At 47.3% G+C, this 15,176-nt stretch overlaps 2 protein-coding genes across 2 annotated transcripts; both read left to right on the forward strand.

Moving 5' to 3' along the window:
• The first annotated feature begins 217 nt into the window (after positions 1-217).
• On the forward strand, positions 218-10,403 carry LOC123045529 (splicing factor YJU2). The gene is made up of 8 exons (XM_044468605.1): positions 218-561; positions 1,809-1,958; positions 2,054-2,188; positions 2,267-2,332; positions 2,500-2,565; positions 2,658-2,747; positions 9,314-9,392; positions 9,865-10,403. Exons 1-8 carry the CDS (start codon positions 364-366, stop codon positions 10,080-10,082), a joined length of 1,002 nt encoding a protein of 333 aa, XP_044324540.1. The 5' UTR covers positions 218-363; the 3' UTR covers positions 10,083-10,403.
• On the forward strand, positions 10,344-12,543 carry LOC123045530 (glutathione S-transferase T3). Its single transcript, XM_044468606.1, has 3 exons — positions 10,344-10,712; positions 11,514-12,007; positions 12,081-12,543. The coding sequence occupies exons 2-3, from the start codon at positions 11,600-11,602 to the stop codon at positions 12,378-12,380; spliced, it is 708 nt and encodes a 235-aa protein (XP_044324541.1). The 5' UTR covers positions 10,344-10,712; positions 11,514-11,599; the 3' UTR covers positions 12,381-12,543.
• The last annotated feature ends 2,633 nt before the right edge of the window (positions 12,544-15,176 follow it).

Genomic DNA, 15,176 nt, shown 5'->3' on the forward strand with positions numbered 1-15,176 from the left:
AGAAGGCTTCAGGGGCGGGGGTCGTTTGACTAAATTGCTTCCACGCGGTAAGTGAAGAGAGAAAACCACTATCGTGGACGATTTTTCACTTAAGTCTGGTTTTGAACGAAATTTACATGGTTTTAAGGGGCCAAATGTCTCCTAAAAATTCTCGGGGACCAAGCGTGTACTTTCGGTGAACTTAGGGGGACCAAAACATACTTCTCTCGAAAAAAAAAACCCTGCCGGCGCAACCCAAATTCCGACCACGACTTTGCGAGTTGCGAGTTGCGAGCCTCAGGCGCCGCCCTCGAAACGACCTACCAGCCCCTCTCTCCGCCGCCTCCAACCTAGTGCTCCGGCGAGCTTGCCGGCAGAGGAGCGATGGGTGAGCGGAAGGTGCTGAACAAGTACTACCCGCCGGACTTCGACCCGGCGAAGATCCCGCGGCGGAAGCAGCCCAAGAACAAGCAGATCACTGTGCGCATGATGCTTCCCATGAGCATCCGCTGTGGCACTTGCGGGACCTACATCTACAAGGGCACCAAGTTCAACTCGCGCAAGGAGGACTGCATCGGCGAGGTACGCCGATTGTCGTGATACCTAGGCTTGGTTATTTAGCCCTAGCGCCCCAGGAGGCCTTTTTTTTTAATTGCACAGTTTGAGTCGATTCATGCTCCGATTACTAAGCGATAGTGTCAGTTTTGCCGTGGTGTGGTGTTTGCCCATTGATGCTTGTTCCGATCTGCGCAAAACCGAAAAGCTATAACTCAATTATCGGAGTTGTATAAGCTAGTCAAAGAAGCTATTCAAATCATATTGTCTGCTTTGATTTTTCATAATCTTCATTGGCATGCAACACAAAGTTCGTGCTTATATGAAGTACTCCCTCCGTTCCTAAATATTTGTCTTTCTAGAGGTTTCAACAAGTGACTACATACGGAGCAAAATGAGTGAATGTACACTCTAAAATATGTCTACATACATCCGTTTGTTGAGTCCATTTGAAATGCCTAGAAAGACAAATATTTAGGAACGGAGGGAGTATATCAAAAGTGGGGCATACAAAGTTAATAAGAGCATCTCCAGCAGATCCCCTTTGGCCAAAAAACTCAGTGATTTGGGTGCAGATCCCCTTTTCCTGAAAACTTCTTGGTGATCACCAAAAAAAAAAAACCCCACCCCAACTCGCCCTATATAGAGGGGGAGATGCAACCCACCCTATAAATGCCACATCACCGAGCCACCATTAAATCCCACCGCGCCGCCCCCGCCCATGCCGCCGGTGCGCACCTCACCGCCCCGGCCGCCGGCGCGCCTCCTCGCCTCTGTGGCCGCCCCCACGAGTGCCGGCACGCCTCCCCTCCTCGTGCCATGAGAGAATTCGTGAAGAAGAGAGAGAGAGGATGATTTTTTAGCTAACCGACATGTTGGCCCCACACGTGTGGAGTAAATTGGGGATGAGTTTATTGGTGGTCTGAAACGGCAGCACACATGCGATACGAATAAAACTATTGGTAGAGCCCATATAACCACTTATAGGGGGAGTTTTCTAGTGATCTGCTGGAGATGCTCTAACTCACATTTAATCTCGAAGCACCCTACACTATCTTCTAGCTATAATGCAGTTTAACTGTTATTCTGAGGGTGTTGAGTCCAATTTACAACCACTATTTGCATCCAGTGTTTATCACTATATGGGGAAGCATAACCTTCCATTGCTTTGGAATTCTTGAATTTTGTATCCATGTTGACGATGCGTATTTTAGTTACTGATATCGATACAATGCAAATCCATGCTAATGTGATTATTTTTCTTCTATACGCAGACATACTTGGGCATACAAATATTTAGGTTTTACTTCAAGTGCACTAGGTGCTCAGCTGAGATGACCTTCAAAACAGACCCTCAGAATTCAGACTACACGGTGGAATCCGGGGCTAGTCGCAATTTTGAACCTTGGCGTGAAGAGGATGAGGTGAGTGATATAGGGCAAATTCTAAGTACAGCTTCTATGTTTCGACCAGCTTGAGTTTCAAATTAATCATGGTGATGTATTTTTATGTTGTTCAGGTCGTGGACAAACAGAAGAGAAAACGAGAAGAGGAGGAGATGGGCGATGCAATGAGAGCACTGGAGAACAGAGCAATGGATTCAAAGCAGGACATGGACATACTTGCTGCTTTAGAAGAAATGCGGTCTATGAAGGTACGATCTGGGCATCTTGCCATTCTTCTGTACTTGTATATGCAAAGTACTGACACTGTTTTCTTGTGCTGTTTACAGTCTAGACATGCTGGAGTCTCCGTTGACCAGATGCTTGAAATTTTGAAGCATTCCGCTCATCAGAAGGCAAGATCTCACAGATTTTGTTTTCTGTATACTTGATAAAATGTTCACATGTAGCGTGTCATATTTTGGGTATTATGTAGATTAGCTTATGGCATGGTAGTCCTGGTATCATTTTCTTATCTAAAATCTTTTGTCTCTAATATTGGTTATTTTGTGTGCGGTTACAGGAGGAAAAAACAGTAGCAGAACTAGATGAAGAAGACGAAGAACTCATCAAATCAATCACTTTTCGAGTAATCCTCTATGTCAATTTTCATATGTGCCTGCATGTGCAAACTTGTATTTGAATTTTTTTCTAACCGTCTCATACCGCTGGTTATTGCAGAACTCGAAAGATTATGTTAAACGGATCGAAGACGATGATGACGATGATGAAGATTTTGGTATACCAGGAAAGCCAAGTGTCATGTTAAAGGTACTTGTCTCACTGTATTGTGTATTCTTCCTTTTCTTTTCTGTTTCTATTTTATATTGTAGGTTCTATGCTCTGAAGTTCAATTGCAGAAACATCACTGTAGACAACTAGCTTGAATTTAATTCCATATTCCCAAACTAGTTGACCTGACAAAGCAGCCATCAGTTACAACTTCAAAATATGCCATTTTATCATTTGTCGTCGCTTGCTTCATTTGAAGCATTCCGACATTCCTCTTGATATTTAAACTGTAAATGTGCAGCTTTTCTATATAGACTAGTAAGGTGCCCATGTGCCGTTACGGCATATGATATATTTTTTATATACATAGTAGTACTCACAAGGCGAAGGAGGTGGAGGATACCGGCTTCAAGCTGTGGTACACGGGGACGGCTGCTAACAGAAATGGCGTAGGCATCTTGATCAACAAGAGCCTCAAGTATGGAGTGGTAGACGTCAAGAGACGTGGGGACCGGATTATCCTTGTCAAGCTGGGGACTTAGTTCTCAATGTTATCAGCGCGTATGCCCCGCAAGTAGGCCACAATGAGAACACCAAGAGGGAGTTCTGGGAAGGCCTGGAAGACATGGTTAGGAGGAGTGTACCGATTGGCGAGAAGCTCTTCATAGGAGATCTTAATGGCCACGTGGGTACATCTAACATAGGTTTTGAAGGGGCGCATGGGGGCTTTGGCTATGGCATCAGGAATCTAGAAGGAGAAGATGTCTTAAGCTTTGCCCTAGCCTACGACATGATTGTAGCTAACACCCTCTTTAGAAAGAGAGAATCACATCTGGTGACTTTTAGTAGTGGCCAACACTCTAGCCAGATTGATTTCATCCTCTCGAGAAGAGAAGATAGGCGTGCGTGCCTAGATTGTAAGGTGATACCTGGAGAGAGTGTTGTACCTCAGCATAAGCTGGTAGTTATTGACTTCCGCTTTCGGATTCGTGTCCAGCGGGATAAGCGTGCCAAAGTCGCTAGAACGAAGTGGTGGAAGCTCAAGGGAGAACTAGCTCAGGCGTTCAAGGAGAGGGTCATTAAGGAGGGCCCTTGGGAGGAAGGAGGGGATGCATACAATGTGTGGATGAAGATGGCGACTTGCATTCGTAAGGTGGCCTCGGAGGAGTTTGGAGTGTCCAAGGGGAGGAGAAGCGAAGATAAGGATACTTGGTGGTGGAATGATGTTGTCCAGAAAGCGATTAAAGAGAAGAAAGATTGCTTCAGATGCCTATACCTAGATAAGAGTGCGGACAACATAGAGAAGTACAAGATGGCGAAGAAGGCCGCGAAGCGAGCTGTCAGTGAAGCGAGGGGTCGGACATATGAGAGGACCTCTACCAACGGTTAGGTACGAAGGAATGTGAAAGGGACATCTATAAGATGGCCAAGCTCCGAGAGTGGAAGACGAGGGATATTGGCCAAGTCAAATGCATCAAGGACGGAGCAGACCAACTCTTGTTGAAGGACGAGGAGATTAAGCATAGATGGCGGGAGTAGTTTGACAAGCTGTTCAATGGGGAGAATGAGAGTTCTACCATTGAACTGGACGACTCCTTTGATGAGACCGGCATGCGTTTTGTGCGGCGAATCAGGAGTTTGAGGTCAAGGAGGCGTTAAAAAGGATGAAAGGATGCAAGGCGATGGGCCCTGATTGTATCCCCGTTTAGGTGTGGGAAGGCCTCGGGGACATAGCGATAGTATGGCTAACCAAGCTTTTCAACCTCATTTTTCGGGCAAACAAGATGCCAGAAGAATGGAGACGGAGTATATTAGTACCAATCTTCAAGAACAAGGGGGATGTTCAGAGCTGTACTAATTACCGTGGAATTAAGCTGATGAGCCATACAATGAAGCTATGGGAGAGTCATTGAGCACCGCTTAAGAAGAATGACAAGCGTGACAAAAAATCAGTTTGGTTTCATGACTGGGAGGTCGACCCATGGAAGCCATTTTCTTGGTACGACAACTTATGGAGAGATATAGGGAGCAAAAGAAGGACTTGCATATGGTGTTCATTGACTTGGAGAAGGCCTATGATAAGATACTGCGGAATGTCATGTGGTGGGCCTTGGAGAAACACAAAGTCCCAGCAAAGTACATTACCCTCATCAAGGACATGTACGATAATGTTGTGACAAGTGTTCGAACAAGTGATGTCGACACTGATGACTTCCCGATTAAGATAGGACTGCATCAGGGGTCAGCTTTGAGCCCTTATCTTTTTTGCCTTGGTGATGGATGAGGTCACAAGGGATATACAAGGAGATATCCCATGGTGTATGCGCTTTGCGGATGATGTCGTGCTAGTTGACGATAGTCGAACGGGTAAATAGGAAGTTAGAGTTATGGAGACAAACCTTGGAATCGAAAGGGTTTAGGCTTAGTAGGACTAAAACCGAGTACATGATGTGCGGTTTCAGTACTACTAGGTGGGAGGAGGAGGTTAGCCTTGATGGGCAGGTGGTACCTTAGAAGGACACCTTCCGATATTTGGGGTCAATATTTGGGGTCAATGTTGCAGGAGGATGGGGGTATTGATGAAGATGTGAACCATCGAATTAAAGCCGAATGGATGAAGTGGCGCCAAGCTTCTGGCATTCTCTGTGACAAGAGAGTGCCACAAAAGCTAAAAGGCAAGTTCTACAGGACGGTTGTTCGACCTGCAATGTTGTATGGCGTTGAGTGTTGGCCAACTAAAAGGCGACATGTTCAACAGTTAGGTGTGGCGGAGATGCGTATGTTGAGATGGATGTGTGGCCACACGAGGAAGGATAGAGTCCGGAATGATGATATACGAGATAGAGTTGGGGTAACACCAATTGAAGAGAAGCTTGTCCAACATCGTCTGAGATGGTCTGGGCATATTCAGCGCAGGCCTCCAGAAGCTCCAGTGCATAGTGGACGGCTAAAGCGTGCGGAGAATGTCAAGAGAGGTCGGGGTAGACCGAATTTGACATGAGATGAGTCTGTTAAGAGAGACCTGAAGGATTGGAGTATCACCAAAGAACTAGCTATGGACAGGGGTGCGTGGAAGCTTGCTATCCATGTGCTAGAGCCATGAGTTGGTCGCGAGATCTTATGGGTTTCACCTCTAGCCTACCCCAACTTGTTTGGGACTAAAGGCTTTGTTTTTGTTGTTGTTGTATAGTAGTACTCAAAATATTATAAATCCATTTTTTTTTCTTAAATGAGTTTCAAGGAGAACTATGTGTGCATGTGTGACCCAAATCCCATCCTTTTTTATTAAACCAATAAATCTAGGAACATATATATGTGCCGCAGAAAAATAAATGCACATTGTCATAACCTTAGTCTCATCTGAAGTAGCGTGAGAACAAATAAATAGAAAATACACAACAGCATATGTACATGTATTTGAACTTATCAAATTACTTCAACAAAGGTAGTAGGATTATTTTTGCTCCAGTTATCAGTTTTAAAGAACATATTATATCGAACATGTATAATTCCATCGCACAAACAGCAATGACCAGATAGGTTTTCAATAACCAACGACCAGATGGAATGTTGTTATGGCGCTGCTAGAAGGAGGGTGCGAGAGGGCCGGCCGGGGGCCTGTCTACCCACGGCCGGGCAAGAGGGAAGGGATTTCCTTCTTAATTCTTGCTTGATTAGATTGATACATCTCCTCTCTTTATATAGGGAGGTTTACTTGACTCCCAAACAAGGCTTACTTGACCCCTAAGCAAGCGACCCTTATCTCTAATTAACCCTAAGACTAACGGGCCCATTAGGCCCATTACGTACTCTAACACTACACCCCACCTGGACATGCAGCTTGTCCTCGAGCTGCAGCCTAACCAACTTATAACCATGACTCGATGCAACACAAACCTAACACCTAAAAACAAGCCTTTTACATCTCGGCTTGTGTTATTACTCTCAACCTGAAATAGACCGTGACGCTTTATTTTGGACGTGCACATGTACAGCCACCTGGATCCCATGGACACCACCTGGACAAAAGGAGTGCATGTGTATGGCTGTTGGTCTGCACTGCACAGGGAAGAGTGGAGGGCTTGCGATGGAGAATGTCAAGGAGGGGTGCGCCCCCCCAACCGCCGATGTCGCAGACTTTGAGGTCGCTGCCCACGGGGAAAACAGTATGCCCGCCGCCCATGGGGGAAACCGCATGCCCAAGATCCCCGACGCAGCGGACGAGATCGAGGTCCTTTGCGCAGCGAAGGGCAACTTGGAGGAGCGGCAGCTGCAGACCACGCATCTCCCGCACACGCCGACGCGTTAGGAGGCTGTGCGCAGCAGCCTGCAGCCTCACCGCCGCCGACACATGGCGGGTAGCGATCCAAGACGGAAGCGGTGACGGCGGCGGCGGGGACTTGATCTGCTGGATGTGGACGCCCTGGGATGCGGCGACGCTGATGGGAACAAGGTCGTCGCAGTCCCGTTGTAGGGCATCCCATACTGGGCGGCGGAGCTGACCGGCGGTGGCTGCTGCAGCTGCAACGGCTGCTGCGGTGTCGCGCCGAGCAGCGGCAGCGGTTGCTGCGGCGGAGCGCCGGGCGCGGCGGAGGCCGCCAGGAGCGGCGGCTGCCACTGCAGCCAGGGCTGGGCGGTGGTGGCGATGGATGGCAGCTGAAGCGGCCTGGCGAGCACGGCGAAGGCTGCCTGGTGCGGCGGCTGCCATGGCAGCCACGGCGGCGCGATGCTGGCGATGGGCGGCGCAGCCGGGGGCGGCCCGTAGGACCCGGCCAAGAACAGGTGGATCTCCTGGACCGCCTGGGTTAGGTCCCGCAGCACGCCGGACACCTCCTCCGGGGTGAGGACGGCGGGGGCAGGCGCGACGGAGGATCCCGGCGCGGGCAGGAGCGGGGTGACGGTCGTGGTGGTCGCCGGAGGCGACGAGGGTGACCGGCAGCGGAAGAGACGGGCTTGGCGGCAGTGAAGACATGATCGAACCGAAGCTAGCTGATACCAAATTGTCATGGCGCTGCTAGAAGGAGGGCGTGAGAGGGCCGGCCGGGGGCCTTTCTACCCACGGCCGGGCAAGAGGGAAGGGATTTCCTTCTTAATTCTTGCTTGATTAGATTGATACATCTCCTCTCTTTATATAGAGAGGTTTACTTGACTCCCAAACAAGGCTTACTTGACCCCTAAGCAAGCGACCCTTATCTCTAATTAACCCTAAGACTAACGGGCCCATTAGGCCCATTACGTACTCTAACAAATGTGAAACAGAAATAGGACATGTTTGATCACATCGACAATAGCACATCTCGGAAGCTAAGTAATCTCTTTTTGTCGGAAGGACAATGAAGTAGTTAAAACATACCGCAGTCGACATGCATATTCCACTCTACTGTTTTACATTTATACGCAAGTTGTATAGAGCACTACTCCCTGTTACATGTAAGCTTCTGCCTTCTCAGTTTCTCACGACAAAGTCCTCAGTAGCAAATGTAGTTTCTTCTTTCCAACCGAAGTAGTTTATCATTTAAAAATATAACAAAAAACCATTAGTAAAGACAAGCTTAATTTGGAAGTTATATATAGTTAAATAGGCAAAGTTGCTTTCCACTTTTGTTATTCCCTACATAGAGCAAATAAGTAATCTCAAACATCAGTATGTGTTATCCCACTGCTTGTGTTATCCCAGTAGTGAGTTGGTCAGAGGGGAAGGCGTCATTGGAGGGCCTGGCCGCTGCCGCCGAAGCGCCTGATGACGCTAGTCGGAGAAACAGTGTGCGGCATCAGTTGAAGATGTAGTTCGCAGAGTCCAGGTTGAAGCGACGAGTGGACGCAGTTTAAGGTAGCGGTGTTGGACAGAGGGAAGGGAAGGGGGCGGACGTCAGAGATTAGGGAAGACATCGTTACCGGTCCTTGGACTTCGCCTGCGAGGCACGAGATGAGGGGAGGTGGCAATGAAAGGCATGTGTCGCGGCTGTTGGAGATGGACTGTGATTGTGAGTTGGGAAGGGAGCAAGGATGCTGTCACCCGCAGGGATGTGGGTCGGTGCGTGTGGGCGTGTGTTTTTTAGATCGGAGGCTGGCGTGCTTGGGCATGCGTGGGCTCTTTTTTTCCTGCATCGTGCGTGTGTGGATTTTATTCTCCGTCTAGACTGTGGCTGTTCTTTGGGCCGGACGGGAGACGTCTCTCTGTGTTATAGTAGTAGGTATGTGTTCAATATGTATGCTAGCTAATAACTAAACTTGGAAGTACCAAAGTAATTGTCTTATGTGAAGTATTTGTTGTGGTTTCTCTAGGATGCTTTCAGTTTGCATTTATTATAGCAATTGTTGAAGCTTAATATGAAGGAAGATATTAATTCACTGGTAAGTGTAAAATGCTGGTCATTAAGAAATATGTAGCATAGTAGATATATCGAACATTGCCATAACTCTAATGGTGTTTATGTCTTATGTAGCCTCTCTCATTGTAGCAATTTCTATTGAAGATATTCTGCAGTTTTTATATGAGGCTTGCTTTTCTTGTTACCATGAATATTTTCTTGTATTTGTGTTTCAGTTCAACGTCTCTTGAACTTGTTTATTTGTGCAGCTGACGGTTCGTTTTCTTTCTGCAGATCAATGGATCTTCTGAATCAGTGTTAAATCCAACAGATGTCTTGACCAAAGCTAATGGACCTGAGAGTAATAAAGAAGGTAAGGCCCTCATATGCGTTCATCATTTTTTCATGGTATCACTAATATTGTTAAGTTCTACTCCCTCCGTTCCTAAATATAAGTCTTTTGTAGAGATTCTACTATGGAGCACATACGGATGTATATAGATGAATTTTACCGTGTAGATTCACTCATTTTGCTCCGTATGTGGTCCATAATGAAATCCCTTCAAAGACTTATATTTAGGAACGGAGGGAGTACTAGGTATGAATGACTGCACATGCAGAACCCAACATTCGATAATTCGCTGTTTTAATATGCGCTGAGCCTGATCCATATATAGCTTATTTTAGCCATCACTATATTTTATCATGGATTGCCAATGTCAACCTCCCTGTTTATGTCTCTATTTGCCTCTAGTGTCACCTGTGTTATTTTCTTGTTATGTGGTCAAGTAGCGTCCCATTTTGAAAACAAATGGGATCCTTACAGTCGAACATTGCCCCTACAGGAAACAAGAGCTTTGCATCTAAGATGCCCAAATTCATAGTAAAACCAAAGCCCGCTGCTGCAACTGCAAATCCTCAGAAGAAACAGAAGACTGAATCCACAGCTGTCCAAGATAACGGCAAAGCACCGGCTGCTGAGGAAAAAATTGAAGCTTCAGAAGGGAAGAAGACCAATGTTCTTCAGTCCCTCTGCCAGTATGACAGCGACGAAAGTGATTGACTGAAGACAACTCTTCTTGGAGTCATAACTGCACTGGAGTAGACAAAGCCCCTGCCTGGAACACGACCGTGTAACCCAAGCCTGTAAATTGTCTCCTCCCGCAAAGTCTCTGCTGCCAAATGTAAGTCCGTCGTGCTGAAAATCCGTGCCAGCTAATATAGTCCAGAGACTCCAGATCTATGGACGATTTGAAGGCTTGGTTCCCGGAAGCAGCATTGAGATTATTGTTGTATTCATGCCTTCCTCCTGTGAGTTGATTTTTCTGCACAGTTACTGTAAATCATGGAGCATTCATTAATCATTCATCCGTGTCTGACGATATCGCCACGGCGTGCATTGGACGTATTCTCTTTTCAGAGGATGTACTGTACGGAGAACGTAAGAGCAAGTCCAGCAGCGCCCCGAAACCATCCCCCATCGTCATTATAGGGGAGAAAAGCAAAAAAACAGCCTCCAGCAGTTCCCCGAACGTCTTCCCTTTTTTTCTGCCTCCCCGAAAACGACCCCTCTCTCCCCTCTATCTAGGGGAACAGCGACCTCCCCAATCCCCTCCCCGATTCGCTGGCCGGCGCAACCGCTGCCTCCGGAAAGCTCCGTCCCGCCACAACGCCGCCGCCGTCACTGCATCAGGTTCGTTCCTTTCATGTTTTTCTCTCAGATCCGAGCAGAATAGAAAGGGGAAGGAGAGAGGGCGCCGCCGGGCAATGGATATTGGGGGCGCGGCCGATTTGGCTGCAGATGAGGAGGTGCTAGGCTGTCGTGGCTGCCATGGCTGGGGGGAAGGGGGGCGGCGGCTGTCGTGGCTACCATGGCTGGGGGGGAAGGGGGGTGGCTGTCGTGACTCGGCTGGGGGAGCCGCGCGCCCGCCGTGGCTGAAGACCAAACGGGGGGAGGGGTGTGGCCGCCGCCGTGGGTGAAGACCAGATGTGGGAGGGGCGTGGCCGCCGCCGGGCAGTGGGTTCGGCGAGGAGGGAGGCGCTAGAAGGGAGGAGCTGGGCGCTGCTGCTATAGAGATGGCATGCATCCATGGCGTGGCTTGTTGGAGCTGCTGCTACTGCCCGCTTCTGCTAGAGAGAACAGAGAGAAAGAGAGCAGAGATATGAGAGATGTTGTGATTGCTGCACATTAATATAGATGTATGGTGCTTTCTTCATGATGTATGATGTTGTATGATGTGTTTGCTGCACATTTAGATATAGATCAGAGAGATAGATTGCTACTGATTGTTAGTGCTATTGCTAGTAATTTTCCACTGACTGTTGCTGCTATTTGATTTCATTTGTATTTGCTACTGATTGCTACTGACTGCTACAAGTTAATTGCTACTGGGATATAACATTTACATAGCTATTTGCGATTGATTGCTGCTAGTTATTTGCTATTGGTTGCTGCACATCTATATGATGTATGGTTCATTCGTTTTTGTTTCAGGTTTAAGTAATGGACATCAGAGTTATTTTGAACTTTTGCAAAGTGATGTCGGATTGAATGATTTGCACTGGACCGAAGAAGAACAAATGGATCTCGAAAAGGATGAAGAAGAACAAACTGATCTCGAAGGGCCTGCAGAACCTACCCCTCCTATGACAGCAAGGTCTTTGAAAGCAAAGGGGAAGAAATCAAGCGCCTCGAAACCAAGCGCTTCGAAGAGGCAAAAGAATTTCAGCAAGGCTGAAGACTTAACTTTGGTGGATGCATACCTTGAGATAACTCAAGATCCAATCATAGGAGTCGACCAATCTCGTGATTGTTATTGGAAAAGAATCGATGCTTATTTCCATGCCAATAAATCTGAAGACCATGGTCGCACACAAGGTTCTCTTCAGCATCGTTGGGCTATTATTCAAGAACAAGTGAATAGATTTTGTGCATGTTATAGTCAGGTCCTGAATAGGAACCAAAGTGGGATGACACGTGAAAATAAGGTAACAAATATGCTTTGCATGGTTCCTATTTTGTTCATATCTTTGTTGTGCTGATGCATATGTATCAATGTAGCTATGTCAAGCGATTGTTCTCTATGCCAATGGAGACAAGGCAAATAAATCATTTGGATTGATGCATTGCTTTAATAAGTTGGAAGACACCGAGAAGTGGAAATCTCGCCCAAAAAAAAAACAGAAGACATCCTCCTTGGATACTCCTAATTCATCATCTGCTAGTTTGTTTGAGGATGAAGCTACATCTCCCTCTAAAGTTGTCCCCAAGAAAAGGCCACCTGGAATCAAGAGGGCTAAAGATGCAACATGGCGGGCTCAAAGTTCTTCCAGTACAGTTAATAGTAGTGCCATGGAATAATTTGGGGGTATCTTGGAGACAAGGGAGTCAAAAAGACAAGAGCGATTTGAGCTCATGATTGCAATGGACAAACAGAGAGAAGAAGATAGGTTGGTAGAAGAAAGAAAGAAACTTGCAATGCAAGAAAAAAAGATGGAATTAGAAGAAGAAAAGATATGAATCATGAGAATGGTGTTGGAAATATGCCCTAGAGGCAATAATAAAAGGATTATTATTATATTTCCTTGTTCATGATAATTGTCTTTATTCATGCTATAATTGTATTATCCGAAAATTGTAATACACGTGTGAATACATAGACCACAATATGGCCCTAGTAAGCCTCTAGTTGACTAGCTCGTTGATCAACAGATAGTCATGATTTCCTGACTATGGACATTGGATGTCGTTGATAACGGGATCACATCATTAGGAGAATGATGTGATGGACAAGACCCAATCCTAAGCATAGCACAAGATCGTGTAGTTCGTTTTGCTAGAGCTTTTCCAATGTCAAGTATCTTTTCCTTAGACCATGAGATCGTGTAACTCCCGGATACCGTAGGAGTGCTTTGGGTGTACCAAACGTCACAACGTAACTGGGTGACTATAAATGTGCACTACAGGTATCTCCGAAAGTGTCTGTTGGGTTGACACGGATCGAGACTGGGATTTGTCACTCCGTATGACGGAGAGGTATCTCTGGGCCCACTCGGTAATGCATCATCATAATGAGCTCAAAGTGACCAAGTGTTTGGTCACGGGATCATGCATTACGGTACGAGTAAAGTGACTTGCCGGTAACGAGACTGAACGAGGTATTGGGATACCGACGATCGAGTCTCGGGCAAGTAACGTACCGATTGACAAAGGGAATTGTATACGGGGTTGATTGAATCCTCGACATCGTGGTTCATCCGATGAGATCATCGAGGAGCATGTGGGAGCCAACATGGGTATCCAGATCCCGCTGTTGGTTATTGACCGGAGAGCCGTCTCGGTCATGTCTGCGTGTCTCCCGAACCCGTAGGGTCTACACACTTAAGGTTCGGTGACGCTAGGGTTGTATGAATATGAGTATGCAACAAACCGAATCTTGTTCGGAGTCCCGTATGAAGTGCTATTTAGACATCACGAGGAGTTCAGGAATGGTCCGGAGGTAAAGAATTATATATAGGAAGTGCTGTTTCGGCCATCGGGAAAGTTTCGGGGTCACCCGGTATTGTACCGGGACCACCGGAAGGGTCCCGGGGGTCCACCGGGTGGGGCCACCTATCCCGGAGGGCCCCGTGGGCTGAAGTGGGAGGGGAACCAGCCCCTAGTGGGCTGGTGCGCCCCCCTTGGGCCCCCCTGCGCCTAGGGTTGGAAACCCTAGGGTGGGGGGCGCACCACTTGCCTTGGGGGGCACTCCACCCCCCTGGCCGCCGCCCCCCCTTGGGAGATTCAATCTCCAGGGCCGGCGCCCCCCCGGGGGCCTATATAAAGGAGGGGGAGGGAGGGCAGCCGCACCCCTGAGTCTTGGCGCCTCCCTCCCCCTGCTACACCTCTGCCTCCTCCCGCAGTTGCTTGGCGAAGCCCTGCCGGAGTCCTGCTGCATCCACCACCACGCCGTCGTGCTGCTGGATCTTCATCAACCTCTCCTTCCCCCTTGCTGGATCAAGAAGGAGGAGACGTCATCCGCTCCGTACGTGTGTTGAACGCGGAGGTGCTGTCCATTCGGCACTTGGTCATCAGTGATTTGGATCACGGCGAGTACGACTCCATCATCCCCGTTCTCTTGAACGCTTCCGCTCGCGATCTACAAAGGTATGTAGATGCACTCCTATCACTCGTTGCTTAGATGAGCTCATAGATGGATCTTGGTGAAACCGTAGGAATTTTTTTATTTTCTGCAACGTTCCCCAACAGTGGCATCATGAGCTAGGTATATGCGTAGTTCTCTATTGCACGAGTAGAACACAATTTTGTTGTGGGCGTAGATCTTGTCAACTTGCTTGCCGCTACTAGTCTTATTTTGCTTCAGCGGTATTGTGGGATGAAGCGGCCCGGACCGACCTTACACGTACGTTTACGTGAGACAGGTTCCACCGACTGACATGCACTAGTTGCATAAGGTGGCTAGCGGGTGTCTGTCTCTCCCACTTTAGTTGGAGCGGATTCGACGAAAAGGGTCCTTATGAAGGGTAAATAGAAGTTGACAAAATCACGTTGTGGTTATTCGTAGGTAAGAAAACGTTCTTGCTAGAACCCAATTGCAGCCACGTAAAAGATGCAACAACAATTAGAGGACGTCTAACTTGTTTTTGCAGCAATTGTCATGTGATGTGATATGGCCAGAAGTTGTGATGAATGATGAATGATATATTGTGATGTATGAGATCATGTTCTTGTAATAGGAATCACGACTTGCATGTCGATGAGTATGACAACCGGCAGGAGCCATAGGAGTTGTCTTTATTTTTTGTATGACCTGCGTGTCATTGAAGAACGCCATGTAAATTACTTTACTTTATTGCTAAACGCGTTAGCCATAGAAGTAGAAGTAGTCGTTGGCGTGACAACTTCATGAAGACACGATGATGGAGATCATGATGATGGAGATCATGGTGTCATGCCGGTGACGAAGATGATCATGGAGCCCCGAAGATGGAGATCAAAGGAGCTATATGATATTGGCCATATCATGTCACTATTATATAATTGCATGTGATGTTTATTATGTTTATGCATCTTGTTTACTTAGAACGACGGTAGTAAATAAGATGATCCCTTATAACAATTTCAAGAAAGTGTTCTCCCCTAACTGTGCGCCGTTGC

This window comes from Triticum aestivum, chromosome 2B (genome assembly GCF_018294505.1).
Source record: "Triticum aestivum cultivar Chinese Spring chromosome 2B, IWGSC CS RefSeq v2.1, whole genome shotgun sequence".
NCBI classification, from domain to species: domain Eukaryota; kingdom Viridiplantae; phylum Streptophyta; class Magnoliopsida; order Poales; family Poaceae; genus Triticum; species Triticum aestivum.

Excerpts from the sequence above, each read along its gene's own strand:
- LOC123045530 (XM_044468606.1), top strand. The coding sequence starts at position 11,600 with ATGGATCTCGAAAAGGATGAAGAAGAACAAACTGATCTCGAAGGGCCT. Across the intron at positions 12,008-12,080 it reads GGATGACACGTGAAAATAAG|CTATGTCAAGCGATTGTTCT; the intron begins GTAACAAATATG and ends GTATCAATGTAG.
- LOC123045529 (XM_044468605.1), top strand. The coding sequence starts at position 364 with ATGGGTGAGCGGAAGGTGCTGAACAAGTACTACCCGCCGGACTTCGAC. Across the intron at positions 2,333-2,499 it reads AGCATTCCGCTCATCAGAAG|GAGGAAAAAACAGTAGCAGA; the intron begins GCAAGATCTCAC and ends GTGCGGTTACAG. Across the intron at positions 9,393-9,864 it reads ACCTGAGAGTAATAAAGAAG|GAAACAAGAGCTTTGCATCT; the intron begins GTAAGGCCCTCA and ends TTGCCCCTACAG.